Source organism: Megalops cyprinoides, chromosome 12 (assembly GCF_013368585.1).
Source record: "Megalops cyprinoides isolate fMegCyp1 chromosome 12, fMegCyp1.pri, whole genome shotgun sequence".
Lineage (NCBI taxonomy): Eukaryota > Metazoa > Chordata > Actinopteri > Elopiformes > Megalopidae > Megalops > Megalops cyprinoides.
The window spans coordinates 27,143,905-27,169,568 of record NC_050594.1 but is presented as its reverse complement, the minus strand read 5'-3'; the positions used below and the strand labels follow the sequence as shown (position 1 = coordinate 27,169,568).

Here is a 25,664-nt window from a genome sequence, read left to right as displayed (position 1 = left end):
GAGTGCTGCAGTCCACACAGCGTTTAACTCTTTGTTCCGGGCTACACTGGAAGGCAAGAGACCTTTGAATTCTGCAACAGACCTGGCGGAATGAAATTAAGGCAAACAGGTGGGACTGTTGGTTAAGAGATAAGCTAACAGATAAGATCATTTTATCAGTCCTCATCCCTGCTGAGGACACAATACATTAGAATTATACTAGCCATACGGAATCTTTTCTGGTTCAGTAGCGTTGCGGCTCTCAGTCTTCTTTTTGCATGCTTTAATTGAGGTCAGCGAGGAGCACATAGCAAAATCCTGCTACACCTGGAGCGAAAAATTTCCCACCCTGAACTTTGCTGCAAACTCCCCCGGAAAACGGTGCACGTTCAGCGTTAATGGCTGCCTTTTTATCTCCTGTTCTGGCCCCAGAGGGAGTGAGGAGGCAGGGGGTGTCGGGGGGAGGGGAGGGGGGGGGGGGGGGGGGATGTGTGCGGTGAAGCAGCCTTCGGCCCTCTCTCTTCCCCCCTTCTGTGACCTGCAAGGAGGAGGAGAACTCTGTGTGCAGGCTGAAATACCGCCGCGGAGGCTTAGCGCTCGGGGATGCTTCACCCCAGATGCACCGGGCTGTACCTGCAGCGCTGTGAGTGCGGAGGCATCCCCATCCACCCCCCTCCCACCTCACCCCCTCATCCACATCACCCCCTCATCCACATCACACACAAACCGCTCCAGGCAAATCCTCCTCATCCACATCTGTTCCAATCAGACGTACAAGGCTCATTACCGAATGCTCCGGCTGAAGGGTGGATCGCGTGTCATAAGGAGATGGCCTTTGTTTTTTCTCCCTAACTCAGAATTCCTGTTGTAATATATTTAGATGCTGAGCCGGAACTCTGCCTGCGTACTGCGGCCAGCATGATCTTGCAGCGTTTGACTGACCCCGGTGCAGAGTGGACATTCCGATCTCCTGACCTCTGGGTGAGGGCAGGCTCTCGTGCTGTGCTTTCCCACCCAGCGTACTCTCCGCAGTGCCATTCGAGGGGGTCTGAGGCAGCAGAACAACGCAATTACTGTGATCTATGGAGCTCCGGGGACGGAGAATATGATCTGTCATATGAAAACATGTTCAATTTCTGAAATCAAATCTGACCCACAGTTTTAGGACTCCATGTTTTTGGTTTAGGTTGTGATACATTGCACAGTCGCTGGGTATAGGGAAATGAAGACAATAATGTTTACTGGATTGGATTCATTTGCTAAGTTGCTATAGTCTGTTATTTTGAAATTTACCAAGGAAGTTGTGTAATTTAGCATTCAGTTGCAACCTGCACTCAGGTGAATAATCAGTTACCATGAAGTCTTTTGTTTGAAAAGGACTCCTACTCCAAAAGGTTGGAAAACTGACTGCATAACACAAAGTTACATTTGCAGGAAGCTGTACACCTTTAATTAAAGGTGCATGGGGATTGAACATACCCCAGTGTTTTGTCTCATGACACAAAGTAATGAGCAACTATGTGTTTTTATATAGAGATGGGGGTGTTGCATAGCTTACTCAAAGACTTTTGTGTCTTACATGTCATCACCAGTGTAGCAGTGAGTCATTTGTTATTATATGATCTCTGCACTGGATGGGTGGTGGTTTCTGGATGGCACTATGGACAATGCCTGCTCGTGGATACTCAATACAATGTGATACTGTGGCTGATGCCACATTTAATGGGAATGTTATAAAACCTAAAATTTAAAATATTCAAACAATAATTTTCCCACAGTAAATCTCATTGGTAAAATAGTTTCCATCGTCATCCTCAGTACTTTTTAGCTCGAAACCAAGGCAAAATATATTATCAAATAAGCAAAAATACCATATTTCCCCTGCATTTGCTTTTTAGTTACTGTGTTGCCTCATGGACAGCTTTAATAAATGCACATTGCAGCGTTTCGACAGAAGACCAACCACAAAAGGGGATTTCTGTGCTGTTGAGAGGTGTAGCAGGAGTGCCTCCATTCTCAGTGTTGTTTGTTCTGTGGGGCTTTAGTATGGAACGACTGGAAGAGTCATCCTCAGCTCGCATTAGTGTTTCACTCTTCTAATAAATCTCTCTGCCCTGTTAGGAAAGGAAATAAACGGGGGGGGGGGTTGGTTGCAGTCTACCTTCAGGTGGAGTGCCATGGATGTGTCTGCTGTTCCGAACACGCACCCTCCCCCAGGACGCGAGCACTCACGGCAGCCCAGACAGAAGTAGCAGGTGGTTCAGTGGGAGAGTGCTCCGCTGGGGCCCCGCAGAGGTGAAGAAGCCATGCTTTAATGGGCTCGCCTGGACACCGCGTGGGTGTGAGGCTATTTTTATTTCCTCTTTATTTTGTCATCAGCGGGGTTTAAACCACAAACACCAACATAAAAGAGGCCGTTTTCCAAGGAAACTGGGAAAGGTCTTTCCGTCGATGACTTTTAATTGCACAAATGTGTGGTATTGTGTGTTTACATTTTCTAGTGTATTTCTTGCGCAAAGGATTTCATGTAATGTGGAAGGGTGGAGTTTTGATATTCTTCAATGTTGGTGATGTCAGGGTTTATTAATACAGTAACATTGATGATCTAAGGTATAAGTTATCAGAGCAGTGACTGATTTGCCTTCAGGATATGCACAAGCACCTGGGTGGGGGGTTAGTATGTCTTTGGTCTTTGAAAAGAAGAGGTTTTATACACAGGTGTGTGGGTGGGGGAACAGCTTTGCGTGCGCTCTCTCTCCCCCTCTCTAATTTAGCAGAACTTTGCTAAATTTTCCCCTCTCTCTTTTTTACGACTGAAATTAAATATAGCGTGAGAGCCGGGCCCGCGAGCCTCTCCCTCTTCAAAGGCTCTCTGCTGTCCTCCAGCACCTGTTTGCGCTTCTGCTGGGGTTTTTCTGCGGCGGAGCCCGGCGGCGCTGTGATCTCCGACTGTGCCGCTGCGCGGGCGGGCGAGCGAGCGGGTCACATTCCCCTCTCTGCGGCACCCGGGAGGGGGGCGGCCCACTCTCTCCCGCCGAACAATCGCAGCGCCTTCTCGCATCCCCCGTTTCCTTTGTGCGGAGCAGGAACATGCCACGGGCTTCAGAGGGCAGCGGAGAAAGCGCTCCAGGCCCGGGATCTCTGGGCTTGTCCAATGGAATCGCGGGGCTGCCTCTCTCCCTGCTCTTGAAGGCCTGCCAATTCCCCGACTCCCACGAGATGAGACGCGGCTTGGTTCGGGGGTGGGGGGTTGTCCTCCCTCAAGGCGAAGAGCATAGTGTGAACTTGATTCTGTGAAAACTGTTTCTTTTTGTTGCTCGCATGAAAGCACCAGCGGTCCCATGGACCGGGGCTGGTCCTGAGAGGCAACTGTAAGCTGTAAGAGCCTTTCACCCTGAGAGACAGAAACGGACTCGAGCCGTCTTACAACGCCTCAGTCCCACTCTCTGACTGGAAGTTTTTCAACAGCCATATAAAGCAAGACTTAAAAGAGGTGATCTGAGCCAAAGGACTAAGGGGTTCCTGATAATACTATTTTGTGGTGTTGTTGGCTACAGTGTAATTTGCTTTGCAAATATATCAGACTGTCTGTTCCAGTATTGACCATATATGGTATTATTTTCGACTTTTACATGAGTAAATGCAAACAAATAGGGTTCCTTTGAAAATGAGGCAGCCTGTAATATTTCATAAACACATCTTCTATAGCTAGTCATGTCAGCTGTGCTGCATTATATCAGTTTTAATGACACAAACAGAATATAGTAGTGCAACTAAACATAGCTCAGGGTTATGGGAATTTTTTATTGTGCATCCATGAAATGTAGCCATATTTAGGAAGCTAAAGAAAACACAAAGCATTAAAAATATTTTTAAAAAATTGAAGTACGTAAGCAGGCTAATAAAAAGCAAAACATTCAAATCAGCCAATTCCTAAACATGTTTACCTCACCAGTGAATGCCCTTTGAAATCAATTTACTATTTTGCTATTATGAAGGATAATATGACAAATACAACATCTCAAGAGCTCAGCTTGCTGCTATCTAAAAATCTGAAAACATAAGAAACCCGAGATGAAGAAAGTGGGGTCTGCAGCTGTTTCCGACATGTTTTCGTCCCAGAGCTGGTGTGTAGCGGCTCTCCTGGTGCTCTCCCTGAGCCCTGTGTGTTATTCTTAGCTCCCGGCCCTCTAGCGCACCGCTGCTGGTGTGTGAGGCCGGTGAGGACAGCGTGGCCTCGGTCCACAGCTGGTGCCTGCGACCACCGCGGCGGTAACGCGAGCGGCCTTAAGTGCCCCCGCGCTCCACCGGCTCCCTCCCCTCAGGGGTGGTCTCCCGCTGCCCAACAGCTTGTTTAGGAGATAACCATTAGAGGGGTCCCTGTAGGCTTCCACAATCAGATTTCAGTCTGCTTGGGGTTGGAGAGGGGGGAGGGGGGCACTGAGGAGGTCATGGCTTCCAGGTTTTGGCAAATATGTAGTAAATCCAGCTAAATGGTTCGCTTTATGGAGACACATTTAATTTTATCAAGGAACAGAGCGGTGCGCTGTTTATTAGTCAGGTTTGCTCACACGGTCTGATCAAAACTAATTTAGCGAGTGTTGTTGTAGCTATACATCAGATTCGCTTCATTAGATACAAGCTGAGTGTCGAGGAAAGGTGATTTTAAGGTGATTTGTGGGGGTTATTTATAGCATAAAAGTATTATTTGTCCCATGCCGCACCAGAAATTGTAAATTATGCGTAGTGCATGTGAATCTGATTAATGGACCTAGTATTTATTATTACTTACATCAGTTTGCCATAAATTGCGGTGCTAATTTGATTACCACTGTTAATACCACTTATCGCCAGTTGTATCTGCACAGCTAGGGGAACATTAACAGTCCCCATCTGCATGAGTGGGTGATATATATGCACTGTGTGGGTTAGTTGGAGTGATGTGTGGGTTTTGGTTGTGGGGTACTTGTGCACAGCCCAGCACAAGGTCAGCTGATGGCACTGTCTGTCTCTCTGAGCTGGGGGGGTGGTTATACTTCCACCTCCCCCTGGAGATGCCCATATGAACTCCACGCCCCCACAGGCGTGCGTGCCATTACCCTCTGGGTAACCCCTCTGCTCTAAGGCCCAAAGGCCCAGAGCAATTGGTCGAATTGCCCCCACCAGTAACGCCGGCTCTAATGGGAAAGCTCGAGTAGGAATATCTGAGCCTTTGGAAGGGGCCAGCTCAGTTGGTACACTTTTAAATGGAAACGAAATTGTCTTCAGTCTTTCTTCAGCCAGGTGCAGCATGACAAACTTATTTTCTCCCAGTAATTGCGGTTCTCTCAGATGAATGTGAGATGAGGCCGCGCGTTGAGAGCAGAGAGAGGCTGAAAAGCGGGCCAGACTCTGTCTGTATGTGTGTGTGTGTCTGTGTGTGAATACGCCTTTGCCCTCCGCTCAGGCTTCACTCTTCCCACTCCGCTCCCGCATGCGGAAGAGAAGGCCGGGATTCAATCAGCATGAGAAAGGAGCTCTGCGCTTCCCCTTTCATCCCCAATGCGAAAGTATTTGTGATGATTACATAATGAAGGCGGCGCTCGAACAGATCTCTCATATTGTGCCCTGATAACAGGGGGGAAGTGCGCTCCTCACAAAAGGCGCACATGGCTTCTTCTGCGTTTAACCGTTTCAGGAGAATAACCTACACAGCGCGGTGAGGGGTGCGTGAAAGCGGGCGCGTGAAAGGGGGTGAGCGCGGGGAGCCTCATCGCATGGGGGGGGGGGGGGGGCGAGTGGGTGCGCCCCTCATCTGCAGGCTGCCTTTTGTCACCAGGGCCGTGACAGGGCCCCGTGGCCCGCTGCCGCTTCGGCACCCAGCCCTTGTCATGTGATGGGGGACTTTAGGAGCTCTCTCTGCCACCTACCTGTGGTTTTTAAGCACTTAACGCTTCCCCTTAATGGCGCCGCTGTCATTCACCGCCGCGGTTGCTCCTGACTCGCCCCAGGTCCGGCGGCGGAGCATTGGTTCTTATCACCGCTGGTAACGCTTAACATGTCAATTTTGGGCATTCGGTAACTGCCATGGTGTCATGTGCCTATTATCCTGTGTGCTGCATTAGAGCTTGAAAGGGAATTTTTACATTTGAACAAATCAGTAAGCATCTGAAGAGGAAAAAAAAATTGCTAGTGTTTAGCTGGAGGTACCTAGCATGTACAATGAAAATGACTCTCTGGGGCCAGTTTTATAAATGCTTAATATTGTACACGCAGCCCAAACCATTTCCCTGGATCTGTGTTTTATTCTTGAAACGCCCCGCTTTGTATTTTAATGACTGCGTATCCTTTATTTTTGGTGCTTGAAAGCGCAGATGTCCTTGTCTTGCGCATTATTTTCGTCTCCTGCAGATAGGGTTGGCGTGTTATCTGCCCCACTGTCTGTGCGCGCTCGTGCCTCCGAAGTGTTGCGGGCTCCCTTATCGTCCCCACTCTTCATTAAAGGGAAAAAAATCAAAGATGGCTGGGGCTGACAGATTGTGACCTATTTTTGTGACTCTTGGAGGGTTTTAAAAAGTCTCTCCAGTGTTTCCTTTATCCTCCCCACAAGTGGCTCCTCGTTCGAGAGCTTCGCTCTCTCTCTGAATGCTAGATAATGGCGCCCCCCCATATGAAACCTGGGAGACGGTGAGGAAGAGCCTTGAACGCTCAGCAGCGAATCTGGTGGTGGTGTCCTTTGATATTAACAGGCTAGGAATGAACATCTGCTGGGGTCCTGACCGGTAAAAGTGAAGCCGAAATGGCTGCGATGTTGCAGCCTGCTCTCCCGGCAGCAACAAAGCGGGGGCTCTTACCTGCACACCTGTCTGCTCTTAATTACCTGGGAAACGTGCCTTCGGTGCACATGGGACCGCTTTCATGTGCGAGCCTGTGTGGAGCGCAAGGCCCGGGAACAATGTTTGAAAGTGTTGCACAAAGACGCTGTGGAGTCGTCAAAAGAAGTTAAGTGCTTCGGTAATTAAATCACATGTCATGTTTTTGAACATTAGTCCCTTTCTCTTTGAGTGAAAGCTGCATTGTTGCACGGCTTACATGGAAACGTTTTCCTCTTGGCTAAGAAATAAATGTCAGGTGGGATTGTTATTCTGGTCACACGTCAGTCCTTCTGCATATTTTAAAATGGTGTTCCTGTCAGAATGCATGTACTTATGTTGAGTCAAATCATCTATGTGTCATCAAAGTCATATGTGCCCGCCCAGAAAAGTGCATGGTGTAGATTTCAGCTCTGTTTCACAGCCTCGGTAGTGTCTGTGTTGTGCGTGCTCTGAGCTCATGACTGTAGTAATTACCTCAGCCACACCTCCTAGTCAGAGCAACCCAAGGCTCTGAGGACCTGTCTCGGCTCTCTGTCCTCCTCAGTGGTCTTCAGTTCTGCAGTACAGCTGAGGGCTCAGTTCCGTCTCTGGAACTTTCCACAGTAAGTTTTTCAGAAGGAATTTTCATTTAAGTTTCAGAATTAGTTATATTTTGCAAATCCGAACATTTCTCTGCAAACTGAGTTTCATTACTTACAGTCATAGGACGTGAATTGTGGTTTATTTATCATTTTTTCTCCCAGCGTTAGACCTTTATTACTTTGGAGTTTATTTCCATCACCCATACTTGTATTTTTTCAGTTAGAGTGTAACTCAAATTTGAAATTGTGCTACGGTTTTCATAATTATGTATCCTAAAGCCTAAAACAACAGGCGCTGAGACACAAAAAGATGAAGTCTGATTTTTTTTTTTTTTTTGTGGAGCTTGGAGGTGGGTAGTGTTACCTAACGGGGATAGTTAACTTGCAGGTTCAGAGAGTAGAGATCCAATAATGATGCCAAGGCAGTGGATTCTGTGTTTTGTAATCAGAATTTCTGGCTGGCAGTTCAGATTTTACACAGAAATATATTACATTATTGATTTTTGCCAGAGTTCGCTTTAATAAGTAAAATGAGATATTTCTTCAGTGTAAACCTTGTTCCTGGATCTGAGTGTCCTCACCGTGATTGCTTCAAGTGACTGTTTTTTTTTTTTTTTTTTGCAACCACAACAAAGGTGATTCATCTGTAAAGGTTTTTCAGTCTTGCAGGAAGAATTGTTTACTTTATTAGAAACTGTTTACCTCCTTCCCCAAGACGTTTTTCTTGGCTGATGAAATTCTTGGGCTGATATCAATTCATGACACTATCAATAAGTCTATCATAATTGAAAAGTAAGTCCAAGTCCAAAAACAAAATATTCATATCACTGTTAAGCCTATTAGCTGTAATTATAAGAACTTGTGGTGCATATATTTACTGATAAAACTCAAACCAAACCTTTTTACATTTTAATGTGTGAAAATAGTGTGGGCTGCAATCAAGTGAGAAGATTATCTCTCACTTGTTATTGAAATGAGCTCTCCAGTGAATTACCTGCTTGGCATTATGTCTGAAATAATCTGAAGTCACGCCCGAGGGCACATGGCTTGGGGAGGCAAACACACAGAGCAATCATCGCCATCCAACACTAAACCCAGCCTATCTTTTCAGATATAAATTCTGAAAATGGAGACTTGGACCTGAATGGCATTGATGACGACGAGATTGAGAGGGTGAGTGGCTGCAACGTGTCACTTCCTTTAGAGTCTGAACCCACTGCTGACACCAGTCTCACTTTGATAGTCAATCACCTTGACATTGGTCTAGACTGAAATCTGTGTATCTTAAGTGTTGCCAGTGCTTTTCATTCGTATTGAGTTAGCTGAAAGTTACTGTTTTTTGGTGTCACAGCTGGTATTCTACTGTTCCTTGTAATACTTGTGAAGATCCGCTGTCCTCGCCCTCCTGTCAGTGAGCAAGGCCATCTCCAACTTGGTTAATTGGATTTTTTCCTTTCTTGCAGTACATCCTAAATGACAAAGAAGTGAAAATTAAGACACAGCTATGGATGAAGCAGAATGCAGACTACTTAAAAGAACAGAAAGGTAAGAGAAATTGTGGGGTCCTCTAGTCAGTTCTCTAGTCAGGTGTCCCATCCAGACATGTTAAGAGTTGGTGGCATATCACGGTACCTGTGCGGTGCTAAGGGTGATGACTGTTTCGGGGTTACTAGCAGATATAATCAAGTGACTCAGATGTCTTAGTCTTCAGAAATTTATGTCTGTACCATGTGAGCTTGTAAGGGTGCACACAACTTGAATACAACTTTAGGTGGTCATTCAATAACTCAGTTAAGTTCAATACATTCAATAACAACACTTCTCTTGTCAGTAAACAAGCAGTATTCAAAGATAGCGCTTCCTGATGTTAACTAAATTCTTTTGTGTAACTTGGCCTTGTGTTTTTCCTTCTTACAATATGAAGAGAGTATGGTGTTCTAGTGCTTTACATTGAAAAAAATATAATTTTGTTGTTGAGATGTGCGCTGACAGGTTTGTTCCCCCTCATTTAAAAGCCTTTGCAGCATGGAAACAAGTGACTGTTCAGCTCACATTGACAGACAATTCTTAATAAGCAATAGTCTCAGTGAAATTGTAAATTAACGAACCAGATGGACCATTTTGGCACAGCCGTAATAATTTTAGTTTTTATTTCTTTGTCTTTTTTTTTAGAGTAGTTGCTTTGCTCTTCTTTCTGTCCTGAGTAAGCACTAATGAAGTATTTTGACTCTCTGTTTCAGAGAAGGAAGAGAGGATAGCAAAAGAGAAGGAGCTGGGCATATACAAAGAGCAGAAGGTGAGGGCCTGACATGCACACGGCACTGTGGGTTTTAAAGCCCTTTTAAATAAGCGCTGCTGCTGACACAAAGCAGTCGGGTCTAAGTGTGTGCATATTTTCCGGTTCAGTAGGTTTGCTCCGATTTCACATCAGATCTTGGCAGCGGTAGTGGGCTTTGTTAACCTGACATCTGTACCCTGTTTTTAACTAGATGGATTAACTATACTGCAACAGATATTTAATGAGGTGTGGAGATTTTGATCGCAAATCCAGAAACACTATGCTTTGTTCGTAAAGCCCTCTCATTATGGATAAATTACTCCCAAATAGTGGAACAGATGAGCAGAAGAATTTAACGTAAAAGTTGCTTATTTCCACAGGTTTTAAAGACACTTATTCAGATTAAATTAGCTTAAATTCATTGACGCTGAGTCAATGAGGTTTATCTCAGGCTTTTACCAGCATACAGGCCCACAAAACAATTCAAGGAGTCTACTTTAGAAATGTTGATTACTGAAAGTTGATAATCTGTCTTCCAAAGCTTTGTCTTGGTGTGTCTCTAAATCTTTGTCTCTTGTAGCCCAGGAAGCCCACAAAGAGGCGGCAACCGATCAGGGCGAGCACGGCGGGCGAGGCCATCGAGAAGATGCTGGAGCAGAAGAAGATCTCCAGCAAGATCAACTACGACGTGCTGCGCGACCTCAACACCAAGGGCGACAGCCCGGCCCGCCAGCCCGACGAGGCCCAGAACGGCACCGGCGGCAGCAGGAGGCCGACGGCCCGCCGGAAGCAGGCCAACAGCAGCGCCGACCTGGCCTCCACCGTCAGCAGCATGGGCAAGAGGTAGGAGCACCGGGGCCAAAGCACAGGCGTTATTACAGATGACCCTGCACAGCTGTTCACCGGCACAGCCTTGGGGGTCAGGGCTCATAGCAGTGCAAGAGTTCGTGCTGTTCAGCCACTGCTCATTACAGAAAACTCATAGTATTACATAGCACACAGAGACAGGAATCCAGCAGGGGGGACACAGGTAGGAATAACATGGAAGCCTAATGGGGTTGAGGAGAGAGGCCTGTAGAATATGAGCCATGAGTGTCACCCTGTTCATTTCTGTAGCCTGGGGCCAGGAAGGAACTGTAACATGTCTGTGTTAATGGATGCCAGTGTGTTTGGTGTAGTCTCCATCCCCATTCTTTTGAGTGAATGAGACGCCGATGCTGCGATGTGCAGTTATCTGTGGGCTCTGTGCTTGCTGCTGTCGGCGGGGCTCTGTTGAGGACGTGCCCGGCGTGCCGTTAGCTCCTGTCTGGCGCTGAAGGAGTGGGGACTGCTCCGAGGGCTTTAACAGGATTAATGTTGCTCACGGCAACGGCAGCGCACCCTTTCACACTCATCAGCGGCGGAGGCCGGCCCACGAGGCCCGTTTTTTTTTCCGTCGTGTTTAATCTTCGGCGGCACTTTTTTTTTATAAGGATGATCCGGCACTTCCCCATCACGGCTTAATCGCCGCAGACAGACAGCGAGCCCCATCTCCATCATTCCCTGGGATTTGGGTTTCCTTCGCTCTCCTCAGCCACCGCGGATTTGTCTTTTCTCCTTCGCCGGAGTGACGTGCCGGGCCGTTTCTGCAGGAATTAGCCTGTTGTCTGGTCCACGGGTGCGAACGAGCGCAGAGCTGTCTGTCTGGCTGTTATCTGGCGCTGCATGTGGTGGGAGTTTGTTTCCTCTCTGATTCACATTCTGCTCGCAGGCTCCTCTCCTAAAAGGAGCGAGAATGGAACGCCAGACCCCATCCGCCGAGGAGAGTCGAAATATTTCGTTCGGACGTCCCTCGGATTCGGAGGGCACTGTTCTGCGTATCGCTGATATCACCTGCAGGAATGGGGTTTGTCTGAATTTCTCCTCTGTTGCCGCAGTGGTGTCTGGGTGTCGCACACGGTCAAACAGTGACCAGCGAGTGCAGGATATTCTCTCGCCTCTCACCTTGGGAAAGGCGGCTTCTCGGTCCTGAACGTGGGAAAGGGAGCCTGGCCACCCTGGCCACCTGCCTGAGTGATTGTGTCACTTCCTGACTTCCTGGGGCAGTGTTCCTAAAGGAAACAGGCTCTAATCCTGCAGTGCTGGAAGTGATTAGCAGGGGGGAATAGCCTAATTCGCAGCGCCCAGGTCAGGCGGCAGTGTTTGGTCACATGGGTGGGAAGCTGTGTGTAACAGCCTGATGCCGTCAGAGCAGTAGACCTGAGGTTTTTGTGCGTCTGAATCCTGGCCGCACCCTTGAGCAGGGTACCTTGGTTGCTGTATTAGAACCCCAGTGGCGTGAGCTGGCGGGCAGAAGAGGGATTGGTCTTGCACTGATTGGATTGGGCCTGATGGGAGGAACTCTCCCCCAGGCGGTGCTTCAGGGAGCTGGGAGCTTCGCTCATCCTCTCACTGCCCGCCCTCCGGATTCACTTTGGCTCAGAGCCCGTCCCTCCAGCGTCTGTCCATCATGGCGCTATCAGCATCGCATGGCATCTTAGCGTTAGCGCTTAGCGTCAGAGTTTGCGTCAATTCCAATTCAATTCGTTCGATTCAAGGCACGTGTTGAAATTCTTTTTATGAATTGAAAGTTGCCATTCTTTTTCTTTGAAGTTTTTTCAATCCATGAATTGAACTTCAACTCGTTCCCTGAATTTAGTGAAACGGAATTGTGACCAGCTGTGTTTAGCATCATGGCTGTTTGTGTTTTATTTTCTTTTTGTAGAAGCTGGTCGCCTCTGCTTTTCATAACCGACTTGAACAGCAGGAATGTATCATCAGACAGATTGGATGTTTTTTTCTACGTACAGTATCACAGTGTTATTTTAATCTATTATTGTCTCTCTATACCAATAAATCTATGAAATTTAGGAGACATTCAGGTATTCATACTTTGAAATGGACCCCTTGGTCTTAGCCAGGGTCGTGTATCAGAGTCCTCCTGGGGATGTTGTTCCCCCGCCCTGTTCTCCGTCGCTGCCGCGCGGTCGGGGCATCTGTTTGCAATTTGCTGTTCCCTGCTGCGTACAGGCCCGGAGCCATGGCAGGCATGGGCCGCTCGCTGCCCCGACCTCGCTGGGCCAACTTAAAAATAACCGCCCCCCGTGTAAATTTAGCTTGAAAAGGAGTGACAATGTGGAACAAATTAGACAATAAACATATATTTAGCTGCAGCGTCCGGGCCGAGCGCGCTGCCCCCTAGCTGAAGCGGGGGTAGAAGCGGCCGCGTGCTGGGAGGGTCAGGATTTGCGTGCCGCTGTTTTCGAGCAGCTCAGGTCCGGTCTTGTGTGTTTGCGCATGTGTGTGTGCATCATTTTCCTGGGAACCCGCGCATGTTCCTCCCTGTAGAACATCCTCCTTCGCATGTCCTGTACACTGGAACACCGCTGGAATTTCACCAGGTTACGACACGTTTTCGATTCAGCTTGTTGAGATGGGCTCGATGGGAGGCCAGCCTTTTTTTCTGTATAATAATGGACTTTTTTCCTTATAGTTGGCCATTTTCTTTTTTTTAAGAAAAGCATTTCCAACAATAAATCATTGATGTACATCAAAAGGGGTTATTGAATCATTCATAATATACATTCAGCGCTGGCCTTTTTTACTGAATGGCAGTAGTTGCCCAAGCTTTTAAAGTCTGTAACCTTTTCCATTGAAAAATGAAAGCTTGCACTTTTTCCAGCGCATGCTGCAGCCACTTCAGCTGATGTGTAACGCCTCATTGTTTTAGCATGTCCGTGCTCCTGCTGCAGGGCTCTGAAGTAAGGAGGGGATTGTGCAGCGGTCTCACGTGTTCCTCGTATTTGAATGATGCGGAGCGCGGGGGTTTTGGCCGTTGCGGGCGTTTGCCGGCCTCTCGATTCGACTCGGACCCGACGGTTCGCGAGAGTGTTGTCTTTCTGAATGCGACGGCGGAGGGGTGGGGGGGTGCGAGGGGAGGTGGAGTGGAAGTGAACCTGACAGTAAATCCATTGTGCGCGGTGTGGCGGCTCCGGCTGGCACACTGCAGCATTGTACCCCCTTCCTCAGGCCTCTCCCCCCAGGGCCGGGCCTGCAGCTCCCACACCCCTGTCACGGTCCTCTCCCCCCCTACCCCCCCCCCCCTCCCTTGCTCTACGCCTCCCCAGCCAGCTGCCAAACAGAGCCCCTGTGTTCCCTCCACTCTGGCAAAGATGGAAAAGCACTCTTCCAGAAATAGCCAAGATAATTGCCCTCCGGTGTTTTTTCTTCTCCTTCATCTGTTCCCTCCTCCTTCACTGAAAGCAGTTTCTTTCGACTTTCTTTTTTTTTTTCTAAAACTCTCCATTCCTGATTTAAGGAAAACGACTGTGCATATTTTCATGAGGGGCAAAACGCTTCGGTCTGTGTGTGTTTTTTGAAGTGTAAATGCGGTCACCGAGACGCAAGCGGCAGAATAACTTTTGAGACTCATTCTGAAAACAAACTTTTTCAAAATACGCTATATGCTAACTAGCCAGTAAACCAGTGACCTATGATACGTGTAAGTTGCCTGTTGGTTCCTCCTGAAAGCTGCTCCTCCTTAAGCCTTCCTGGTGCTGACTAAAGGAATCTGTCAGCTGCAGTTTGGACTCTCCGGTCTGCACGCAGCTTGAGTGGAGTGCTAACCATCTAGTTCACCTGTCTGGCCTCCCCTGAGACAGTGCTTCCCGGCACCTCGTCTGCATTTTAGCTTCAAGCGAACAGGAGTAATTAATCAGCCAGCAACTACTGCTCATGCCCGGACGCCATCCCATTCTGCATATTTAAGACCCTCTATTAACATTACACAATTACCGTAATGTGGCAGGAACGCAATTCGAGTTTGAGCTGTGAATCACGACTCGCTGTATTTAAATTTTCAGCTCGTTTTGCCATGACACGATGAGTGGTAATTAAGACATTATTTATGAACTGCTGTTTACTGCATGCGTGCTGTGTTTTGTCCTCCCAAGGCTGAAGTTCAGAAGTGTGCTCTGAGCGGGGCTTAAAATAGCTGCCAGATAAGCAGGTGCCCAGATGGATTTTTCAGACTCTGCTTAAGAAATTGTTTTTCGTTCTCCTCCCGCGTTAAGGATCTGTAATTTCCTCGTGAAATTTTCTAGTTTCCACCAGGCTCCTCTGATCTTTCTTACTGCTGCTCCAGCAGCCGCTAACTGCTTCCAGCGGCAGCGTGGGGGAGGGCGGGTTGATTGGAACTGGCAGAGACGTTGAGTGTCGGGTGCTGTCCGTCGCCGCATGGGGCATGGGGACTGCCCCGTCCCAGAGGGGGCTTGCTGGGCGCCTTGTTGTGGGGAATTTGCCCCTGGCGAGAGGCAGTGGTATTCCAGGTGGCAGCATGGCACGACCGATTGGTCTGCTAGAGCACTTCACAACGTTATCACACAACGATTGGGGTTTGGTTCCCCTAACCCCCACCCACACACATATACCGTGCTACTTACAAAGAACCTCTTAATGCTGATGGGAAGGCACACGGCTGTAGTTGCTAAGGCTGCTGGGAAATGTGGTGGTGGTGCAGGATTATAGGAAACACCTAGAGCTGATATCTGCTGCCGGCCTGTTAGTGTGAACCGTGGCATCTGTGGATAGGGAGTCCAAATGGGCTGTGAACGAAAGCTGTGTGAAGCACCAAGAACGCTTTTCTCAGCTCAAATCAGACCGACAGAAACATGTCAAACATGCTTTAGAGTGTCAGATGTGACCAAAGCTTGCCCTTCAGAGTCCTCTTAAATCTTTTTTCTTTCCTCCCCCCTACTCACAGCAAGACTTTTGGCAGAATAAATGTCACCGCTATGACCTCTGCTTCATTTCTCTGCGTGTCCTGCATGTCACCCTCCGTCCCCACCTGTGCTGCGGTCTTGCATTGTTTCTGGTCCGTCTCGTTGCTATGGAAGCGTTTTTTTTCCTTTGCTGTGACTGAAGCCCCAGCCCCAGCGGTGATCTCTCAGCGGTCCTCCGTCACTCTCTCGCTCTGCAGGATGAGACCGTATCGTGGGCCGTAAGCCAATTAAAATGTGCACTTAAGCCCCGGAGGCCGACGGTCTGGCGGAGGCCATGCAGGCCGTCCCCATGTGTCACGGCTGACCTGTCGGAGCGGCAATGGGGGGCGGGGCGGGGCGGGGGGCAGGGGGGGGGCAGGCGCCCTCTGCTACGTCCCATTGTTCAGGGCTGTGAGTTATCTGCTCTCCGTGGCCCGCCCGTCTGCGGGACCCCCTCCGCCTGCCAGCTCGGGAGCCACTGCCTGCTGACGGCGACAATATGCTCGCGGGGTGAGGACGCGGCCGCCACCGCCGCCATACGCGGCTCTGCAAGGGGACGGGTCGTCAGGGAGCGCCTCTGGCTGCACACATGAGCAGAGAGGGAGCTGAAATCTTTACATGACTGTTTGAAGCTGGGTGATCTCTGGATGACTAGGAGCCGGTGAGCTTTCAGAACACGGTGTACGTCTAGCTGAAAGAGGGCTTGCAGAGCTGTAGCGTCTCTCTCTCTCTCTCTGTATTTCTCTCTCTCGCTCTCTCTCTGTCTCTCCCTTTCGTGTCATCAGTTAAATATGTTACTCTCCATTGGTCAAGACAACATGTTCAACTTCTTGAACTGGAGCGGCATGAAAGAACGCTTGTTTGGCCATCTGGAAACGAATCCATCCGCTTTGATGTGCCGGCGAGAATCAACATTTTCACTTAAGTCTGCGGCTGTCGCAGCGAGATCCTTTTCACGCGTTAAAGCGAGGCGTTTAAAAGCCGAGCGCGTTTCCAAAGCGGTCCCTGAGCCGGCCAAATCTGCTGGAGGAGCCTGCAGCCCCGGCTGCGTGCGGCCTTCTTTCGACGGGCTGAAAAAGCCCCTCTGTCCTCTGCAATCGACGGGGCTGATGGGAAGCCCCGGTCACATGGACCAAAACGACCAACGGCGTGGCCTCGCTGATGTGAACATTGACAGCCCTGTGGACGTAAGTGGCACACTGACATGAAGAAGAGGGCCAGTGGTTTGCACGGCATAGCCTCTCACCCTGTAACAAGAGCAAGAGCGGGGGAATCGGATGGAGGCCTTAGGGACGACAGAGGGATTTTAAGAGCCCTGGCAGCCCCCTCCTCCCCGGTTAGCCCCCCTCCTCAGCCTGCTGGTGGACCTCTGATAAGACCGTCACAGCTTAGTGGCACGCGTTCGGTGAAATTGCACGTGAACGGACCTGCCATTCCGCACGCAGAGTCAGATGAGCGCGTGCTGGAGATTCTGTGTAACTTCACTCGGTGCGGAGTCTGGAATGGATTGTCCTCCGTCTCTCTTTCCCAGCCTGAATGATAGCTCTCTCTCTCCGGCTCCTCCTCCAGTTAATCACCGCTCTCAGCGGGGGGATGATCACGGCGCCGGGGAAAAGGTCATGAGAGTCAGCCTGACTACAATAGGCCAGGCCGATGGTAACAGATAGGGAGCCTACAGGAGCTGTGCCTATGGTGGCAGTAATAGTTGAACCCACAGTTGTATGCCAAATATGCCTTTGTGAGCGGTGTGCGCATTTCGCATGCTAAGCCAGGGCCGCACTGGAAGAGCTTCTCCCTTTTCTGTATTAGGTGGAGGGAAATGAGCAGCCGCTGAGGATTCTGGGATGTCTGTCCCTGCATTTTCAGACACCGAATGCATGCGGTGCTTGTGGAAGGAGCCGGCTTCTCTCTTCTCTCTCTCTCTCTCTCGTCAGCTCTAATCCTCATGCTGATTTCTCCGTCACCTGTCTGAACTCTCACACTGCAGGATATCCCATTAACATCAATGGGCTTACTGCTTCTTTAATCTCACCGAGTTCTGGGGAGAAGGGGGGGGTTCAGGGCCGAATCGGGGGGCTGCGGCCTCGGCGCTGGAAAATGGCAGCGTGTAAATTGCTAGTCGGGCCAAAGCGACACTGGAGCCTGTGGACGCGTTGCCGCTGGGGAGGGGGGGAGACTGCGCACTGCTGATATGTTCAGACAGGTCTGTCTGTCACCAGCAGCACTGTGTCTGTCCTGAATGAGAAGCACAGCATCTCGCTGCGTCAGAAGTACAGGGTGCTGATGGGATTGCTGAGACCAGCTGGAGGAACGGAGGAGAAATTTCGGAGGTTGTTATCCATTTCTTTCCTTTCGCTCATAACTTCAAGATTTTGACTTTATTGAAATATTGCCTTTCTGCACCGAATCAAGTTGATCTGCATTATTGATGCGGTGGCATATGGACTGGCTTGAACTAGTGCTGTTTATGAATCCTTGGGGGCGGACGCAGCGTTAATTAGCGTTAACATTTGATGTGCTGTGTACGGCCGGCCGCAGTGCAGCGTAGTCCAAGACTGGATGCTAGTGATAAAAGTGGATCTGAAGGTGCGTGGCATGAATGCAGTGTGTAAATATCTCCCTGTTGCCTCTGATCCGCTCCCTTTGTTACCCGCATCAAATTGGTTACTTTAATGATAAGGTGTTCCCTTCAGTAAACTGATGGTATCTGATCTTTTGTTCGGCAGGAACTCGGCTGTAATTATTGAAATAATGGAGCCGAAATTAGACAAAAGAGCGATAGCTGGGGTCTGGAGATGGCACATGAGATGCGGAGAGAATTGTGTTTTTTTTGTCCCTCAGGACTTGGCACCTACACGCCTTCAAGAACCCGTCATTAGAAAGAGAATTTCCCTCAACTGTAATTTCGCTGCTTGTCATAAACCCATGACACGGGCGATGAGTAAGCACGCTGTCATTCACCCCCAGCCCCCCCCCAGCACAGAATTACGAGGCTCTGGTCACAAGATGCAGAGAGGGGAGGCTGGGGAGGTTACGGGGTTGTCAGGGTTGCCAGCAGTTATTGACAAACGTGATTGATCAAAAGCGGCAGATTTATTTCGCCGTGAAGTTGTTCCATTAGCGCTGCCATCGACCATCTGGCCACGGGAGGGGCGCGGGAGGGGCACGGGCAGAGGAGCACAGCCGGCGCTCTGAGGCCCATCCCCGCCAGCCTCGCTCGCCCGGCCGCGACAGGCCCGCCCGCCTGCCCACAGGTGCCACCCGTCACCGGGTCTGCCTGTCAGTCATACCAGTGACAACCCAAACACACACATGGGCGCACATTCATACACAGATGCACACATGCCCAGAGACACTGAGATACACACACACATGCACAGAAACACTAAGATACATGAACACACACGTGACCATGCACGTACACACACAGTAACAGAGATACACACAAACAAACAAACATGGTCACATACACACTTACACAGACATGCACACTCATGCACACCCATGCACACATACACAGAGACACTGACATACATGTACATAGACACACATGCACAGGCACATACATACGCATACATGTGCGTGCGCAGAACCAGTGATACACGCTGACATGAACAGATACACACAAGTATACACGCACACACAACCATACGCAAATACACATACACCGACACACAGAGACACTGAGATACACACATACATACACTGCCCCACACACACACACACACACACACACACACACACACACACACACACATACACACAGATAGACAGACACACATATGATTCACCCATACAAGCTGCTCAGATCACACGCTGTGAGCTCCCTCTTCAGCCAGCAACCCTCCAGCCCATAGTGTGCAGTGAGTGATATTTCTGCGTTCCTCTGACTGAAGGCAAGGCTCAGGTGTTCATCCACAGGCAGACTTCTCTCTCACGGCTCCCTCATTTATTTACCTCTGTAAGGACTCTATTTATACATCCTCAATTATTTGCTCTGTTTTCAATGGAGTAGAACAGAAGGGAGAACTGCCTTTTCCTGTCAATGGGTGTTATTTATACACACAGCCCCTTAACCAGTGAGGACTGGGATCTTCTCAGTGGGGGAAGTGTGCATGCATTATTGATGCAGGGACTGTCTGAACAATCATGGCTGATGAATGGAAAAGCTTGAACGCTTTTATTTTTTATGACGGCAGACAGAAAAGTTTGAGGTAACGCTACACGCGTGAATGTGTTTCACCTTGATGTACGTTTGCGGTACACCAAGGCCCTCTGCAACTAACAGGACGTGAGCTGTGATAAAGCTTTGGGCTGGTTGTGTCATGTCATTTGTACACGCACACGGGCCTAACAGCACTGAACAGCAAAGGAGTTCCATCTGGTTCCCTGTGTAGTATGGCTAACACCAAGCTGCCAGCGCTGATGGAGCTCGGAAGTGATTATATGGGCGCCGGTCTCTGAGTGGTGTGAACCCCCCGCCCTGTCAGTGGAATGTCCCCACATGCACAGAGTCCGCTGTCTGCCTCCAGCTCTGTGGCCCAGTGGATCCACCCGGTCACTGCGCTGTGTCGTCAGCCCCCGCCGGTCTCCTGGTCCACAGAATTACAGCATGTCTAGCATGCTACTCTCATGGGGGGTCCTGGCGGCATCCCCCAGGCATGGGACAGGCAAGGGTCAGGGGGATCCACGCAGTCAAACGATCGCTGCCCTGCCCTGGGGCCCAGGCGGCGCCCAACAGACCGCGTGTCACTCCTTATTGGCTCCAAGAGCCGTGACCGCGGAGCCCGGGGGCTGATGGGAGTTTGTGCGTTCCACCGAGCGCTGCCAGGCGCTGGAGTAAAAACGCACCCAGACAGGTTATGGGGGCCAGCAGTTAAAAGCAGTATGCATGGATTTGCCCTGCGAGGGCCACATAGGAGGACTTTATCACTTCTCCAGCTTGTGTCTGTTCTCCTTGCAGCCATGCTAGAAATGGTACCAGAGCCAGTAGAGTAGTCACATCACAGCTGCGCGCTTTAATATGAGGATCTCCCTCAATGGCTCGACACAAATGGGGTTTGGTATTATTCAGCCCTCCACACACAGGGTCTTTGTCTCACTTTCCGTTGTTTATTATTTTTCTAAACCCAACGTGTTTTCTGAATAACGGTCCGAAACATTTGACCCTTATTTGGTGCGCGGAATCCAGTTTTTTTTTTAAAAATCAATTGTGTCTGTGTTTTGTGGAGCGGGATAGCTGGGGGAAGCGCAACAATCAATCCTTTTGGCTCCGCTGGGGTTGTGGCCCTGCCAAGCGCCTGTCTGTCCCAGAGTGCTTTGCAGCATGAATAGGAGGCTGTGGGGAGTTCTGCTGAAGCAGAGATGTCAGCGTCTGTCCGAGGGCTGGGAGAATCACTGACTTATGTGTGCGTTAATGTGTGCGAGGGGGAGATACCGTGCCGCTGTTGCCAAAGGAGAGAATTTGAGCCCTGGTCTGAGAATTGAAGTCTTTATAACAATTACTATAATTTATTCATGTGGCTGCTGCTCGCATAACGGATGATTTCGAGAATTCATTTATGTATCCGGGCTCCTCGGGCTACGTCAGAGCTCAGTATGTTCTCAGCGACAACCGAAGCCTTTGTATTGATTCTTTGCGCATTTCGCAATTAATAAATAACTAACCGACGGGCAAACTGTTCCTTTACCCACCCTCACAAATCCAATATCAACAGACCTGTGAAAAGTGCATATCAAGCTGGGTTCCTGAGGGCTGTGCATTTATATTGGACTGTTAGCGTATCACTAGCACTAGCATAGGAAACGTTATTAGTCACAGCTCTGTGATTACAAACCGGACTGTCGGGAGGTGATTCACCAAGTGACGTTTTTATCGGTTTTATCGTCCGGTGGCAGGGCCAACGTGGCCGTCTCCACAGCGGCGGCTGGCGGGAGAGCCGTGTCCGCCCGGGCCCCCGGCAGATGGCTAATGCTGGATGTTTTTCTAATGAGGTCTGACAAAGGAAGAGGAGAAGCCCCCGCGTGCCGAACACATTCCTTCTCCTAAGGAGATTAATTAAATGCAGTTTCTCTTATCGGTGTGTAAAGCACTTACAGCGGGTCTCCGGGGAGACCTCGCCGGGGGAGCCTGAGAGCGAGAGACGCTAATTTGAACCGTTGGAGATCTCTCGCCTCCCGAATCACGCCTTTTGTCTCGCGCACGAGTTGTTTTGTCCCTACCTCTTTCATTATTTTCACAAAAACAAAAAAACATCTTCCCGTAGATGTCAGTCATTATATAGAGAATTTTTGTAGGTAAAAAGAAACAGGCGTGTCGTACGCGTGCAGGCCCCATATGCGCGGCGTGCCTTACCTGTCAGGCTGGGCTCGAGGGCCCCCGTATGAGGTGACGGGAGACGCTGATTGGACAGCCCATGTATCCGCGGCCCTCTCCGTGCGGCCCCGGGCCCCGCGAGCGCCTTGTTCCGGGGCATGTTCCCCGCCTAATGAGCGCCGCTCGGACACGGGCAGCATGGAAATACCTCTGGGTCTGCATTTGATAGTAATTTCCTTTTATCTTTTAGGACTGCTGCACTTTTAATGCTGCCTCCCTAATGGGAGGCTTTCATGTATGTTGACAGTTTCTGGCAGACTTAAGTCAAGCGCTCCAGTGCTAGGTCGGTGCTGAAGGCTTTCTTCAGACCCAGAAATTATGGTTTTAGATTAGTTGTTGTTTTGTTAATATTAGAAAAAAAAAATGCATCGGGGGAGGGAGGGCGTCCTGAAGTGCACCAGAATTGTTTGCTGTTTGAAGTAGAGACGGAGAGGTGAAGATGTCCTCCGTGATTCACACAGTGGAGGCTGTCATTTTTATTTCTCTTCCTCTCCTCCTTCTCTCTTCCTCAGGTTACGGCCCTTGATATCTGCTCAGCCCACGAAGAAGCTTGCTGTTGAGCAGGTGAGCTCTGCCACAGAAAAGCTGTTGTCTCTCTGTCCTTTTAAGTGTTCACGCAGTGCAGGTCTATCGACCGGCTGTAGCTAGCCCCTCAACACAAGTGCACAGGTGATCTCTATTATAGGTGAAAGAGGAATTATTCATATCCATACCGAATTCCTGCAATAGTTATGAACCAGCTCTAGAATGTCAGCAAAGACCCCTGAATTCATCATGACCAAAATGTAAAAAAATGTTCAATGAACAAGTATTATAGCTAGATTTTCTTATCTGCTACCAGCACCTCTTATTATCTCACTGGAACCTCAAGCATTAGAATATTCAGATTAGTACCAGCTGAATTTCCTGTGGAAAAAGCACAGTCTTTCAATGCAACATTGCTGTGTGTTGCAGTGAGGTAGTGTTAGAGGAGTGGGGAGAGTGTGTGTGTTGCAGTGAGGTAGTGTTAGAGGAGTGGGGAGAGTGTGTGTGTTGCAGTGAGGTAGTGTTAGAGGAGTGGAGAGTGTGTGTGTGTTGCAGTGAGGTAGTGTTAGAGGAGTGGAGAGCGTGTGTGTTTTGCAGTGAGGTAGTGTTAGAGGAGTGCGGAGAGTGTGTGTGTTGCAGTGAGGTAGTGTTAGAGGAGTGGAGAGCGTGTGTGTGTTTTGCAGTGAGGTAGTGTTAGAGGAGTGGAGAGCGTGTGTGTGTTGCAGTGAGGTAGTGTTAGAGGAGTGGAGAGCATGTGTGTTTTGCAGTGAGGTAGTGTTAGTCCTAGGAGCACAGAGCAGGTCTGTGCTGTGCTATGTTCCTGTGGTGCTGGCAGTCCTGAATAGGGCTTCACAGCACATCTACCAGGAAGAAAACACTGCCATGAGGGGCTGGGGTCAACCGGTGTGTTGCTAGGCAACCTCTCACCACCTCCTGAGCACTGAAAAAAAGGCTTTTCTGATTGGCTGGAGCTGAATGAGGAGCAAGTCCATGTTACATAATGTTGCCTTTATTCCTGAAAGAGAACAAAAAAGAAATGTATGCTTCGCTGTTGCTTGGCAGTTTTTTTTTTTCCTTTTTTGAAAAGAAGCAAAAACAAACCTCTCTTTGAATCTCTCCGGCGAAGGCGGCAGTTGGCCTCGGGAGCCCCCGAGGTCCCGAATTCTGTGGTTTTGGCCGAAAGGTAGCCTGGAGTTTCAGCCTGGATCAGATGGCACTCTCTCCCTGTTCTCGTGCCTCAGTGTTGGAATTGGATCTGACTCAGTTTATTTGTTTGAATCAGTTCAGTTAATTGAGCGTGGTGTCGTCAGAAGCTGCACGTATCTTGGGAGTGCGCTGGGTCCATTTAACAGATTCCTTCAGATTAACAGTAAATAGAGTTGTAATGAGTGCTGTGCGTGGCCGGCCACGAGGCCGATGGGAGGTCCCGTCCAACGGGGCGCCCGCACACCTCCTGATCGCTCGTCATTAGGCCCGCTCCTCTCGGCCTGACAGCGACGGCTCCTGAAATTGCCCCGATAATTAAAGGGAGGTCGTTCTTTAATTAGTTTGGAGGATTTTTTTTTTTTTCCCGTACGTGGTAGTTAATTATCTCTGCTTCTCCTCTGGCGGCGCAGCGCGGAGAGCTCGCTCAGAAGGCCATGCGTTGGACGTGTCGGAGGGGGCGGTCTGAGACGTCTCTCGCAGAGAGAGCTGCAGGAGGCCAAACGGCTCACGCTGTGAACTGAGTGCAGCTCACTCCAGTCTCTCACAGTCCTGCACACGGCTCTCTCCCACCGCAGCGCTCACCCACCTCCATGCGTTTCACTCAGAGACCGTTTATGCAAATGAGAATTTCTCTGCATGAGTATATTCACAAACGCTCTTCACTTCACATCTTCTCACGATAGATGGTTTCACATATAGATTTGGTAGTCAGAGGCTGTGCTAGATATAAACCAATAGAGGCAGCCACTTATGAAGAAAAGCAAAAGCTAAATGCTCTTTGTAAATAATATGTTAATTATATGTCTGTTGTAACTACATGTGGAGGAACTTGTAGGGACTGTGATTGCGTGTTGATGCTTGATTGTGTCAGCCGCAATCTGTAGTCCGCAGCCAATCAGAACAAGTGGAGGGAGGCTGGGGTTGACTCTGCTGTGTCCCTATTCACCAGGCCGCCCCCAGCAGCGCCAAGGCCGAGCCCTCTGGCCCCTCTCAGCCGATTGTGGTGGAGAGCGGGCCGGTGGTGTACGAGGAGGTGTTGGAGGAAGAGGAGGACGAGGAGGAAGAGCCCTGCGTCAGTGCCATGCAGCTGATAGGAGGCAACGGTCAGTGATGTCACCTCACCTCCCCTGAACGAGGCCCTCTGTTGTACTGTGTTTGAAATGGAGTAGAGGAGAGCTTAGTATTGCTGCCATTAAGTAAACGAACATTGGTGTCTGAATGAACAAAATGTGACACTATGTGATGGTGAGTGTGTATAGACAGATGTGTGCCCCTGGATACACCATGCATTTGAAATAGCAACATAATTGTCATGTTTATGTCTGTGTGGCAGGTAAAGACAAACAGTTGTGAAATCTAGTCACATGATCCAGGCCTCTAGAGCGAAACACCGTTCCACCACATCAAAGTTAGTCATTGCGTTTAGTGCAGCACTCAGATGTTGACCTGTTTTTCATGTTTTCAGATTACGGGTGTGACTTGGACGACGATGATGGTTTCTAGCGCGGGGTTTCGGTGGACTGCGGACAGGTGAACGCAGCCCGCCCAACAGCGCAGCCGGTCGCGCCCTTTGACCCGGAGCTGAGAGTCTGCCGTTTGGATGGGAACATAGAGACAGCGTGGAACCTGTGTGCTTTTGGACAGGTGTGGGAGGGCCCCCTGTGGAGCCTGCGCTAAATCCAGGGGCGGGGCCTCCTTGGGGCGGAGCCTCAGGAAGGAAGGGGGGGGGGGTGTGGGAGGGACGGGGTTATGCAATGGGGGCCACCAAACCTCATTGGCGGGGACAAATTCCCACCAGCACCCGCGAAGAACCGGCACTCCGCCAGCGTTAATCAGCAGAGAGCGAGCGCAAATACATGAATAAATAAGAGTCAGCAGTGATTAAGACTCGCCGTGTCAGGGAGGCGGAGATGATGAATAACCTATCACTGCACGGCGAGTGTCGCTGTCTGAGCGCTCGCCGCGGACCTCGCCGCTGAGAGAGAGTGACGGATCGACGTGTCTGGCTCCTGTGCGGCTGACGGGGAGCGGGATTTGTTAGCTCTGTCACCCACACATTGGGACAGTCGCCTTGAATTCGGAAAAGGA

General features: G+C 49.6%; 1 protein-coding gene across 1 annotated transcript in view; it reads left to right on the top strand.

Moving 5' to 3' along the window:
* Positions 1 to 25,277, top strand: part of LOC118786908 (transcription factor IIIB 90 kDa subunit-like) — a 57,404-nt gene extending 32,127 nt beyond the window's left edge. Inside the window, exons 12-18 of the mRNA XM_036542261.1 lie at positions 8,526 to 8,587; positions 8,878 to 8,959; positions 9,655 to 9,710; positions 10,273 to 10,535; positions 22,358 to 22,409; positions 24,526 to 24,679; positions 25,042 to 25,277. Of these exons, the coding sequence (XP_036398154.1) occupies positions 8,526 to 8,587; positions 8,878 to 8,959; positions 9,655 to 9,710; positions 10,273 to 10,535; positions 22,358 to 22,409; positions 24,526 to 24,679; positions 25,042 to 25,079 (707 nt within the window). The 3' untranslated portion in view covers positions 25,080 to 25,277. The remainder of the gene's footprint in view (positions 1 to 8,525; positions 8,588 to 8,877; positions 8,960 to 9,654; positions 9,711 to 10,272; positions 10,536 to 22,357; positions 22,410 to 24,525; positions 24,680 to 25,041) is intronic.
* The last annotated feature ends 387 nt before the right edge of the window (positions 25,278 to 25,664 follow it).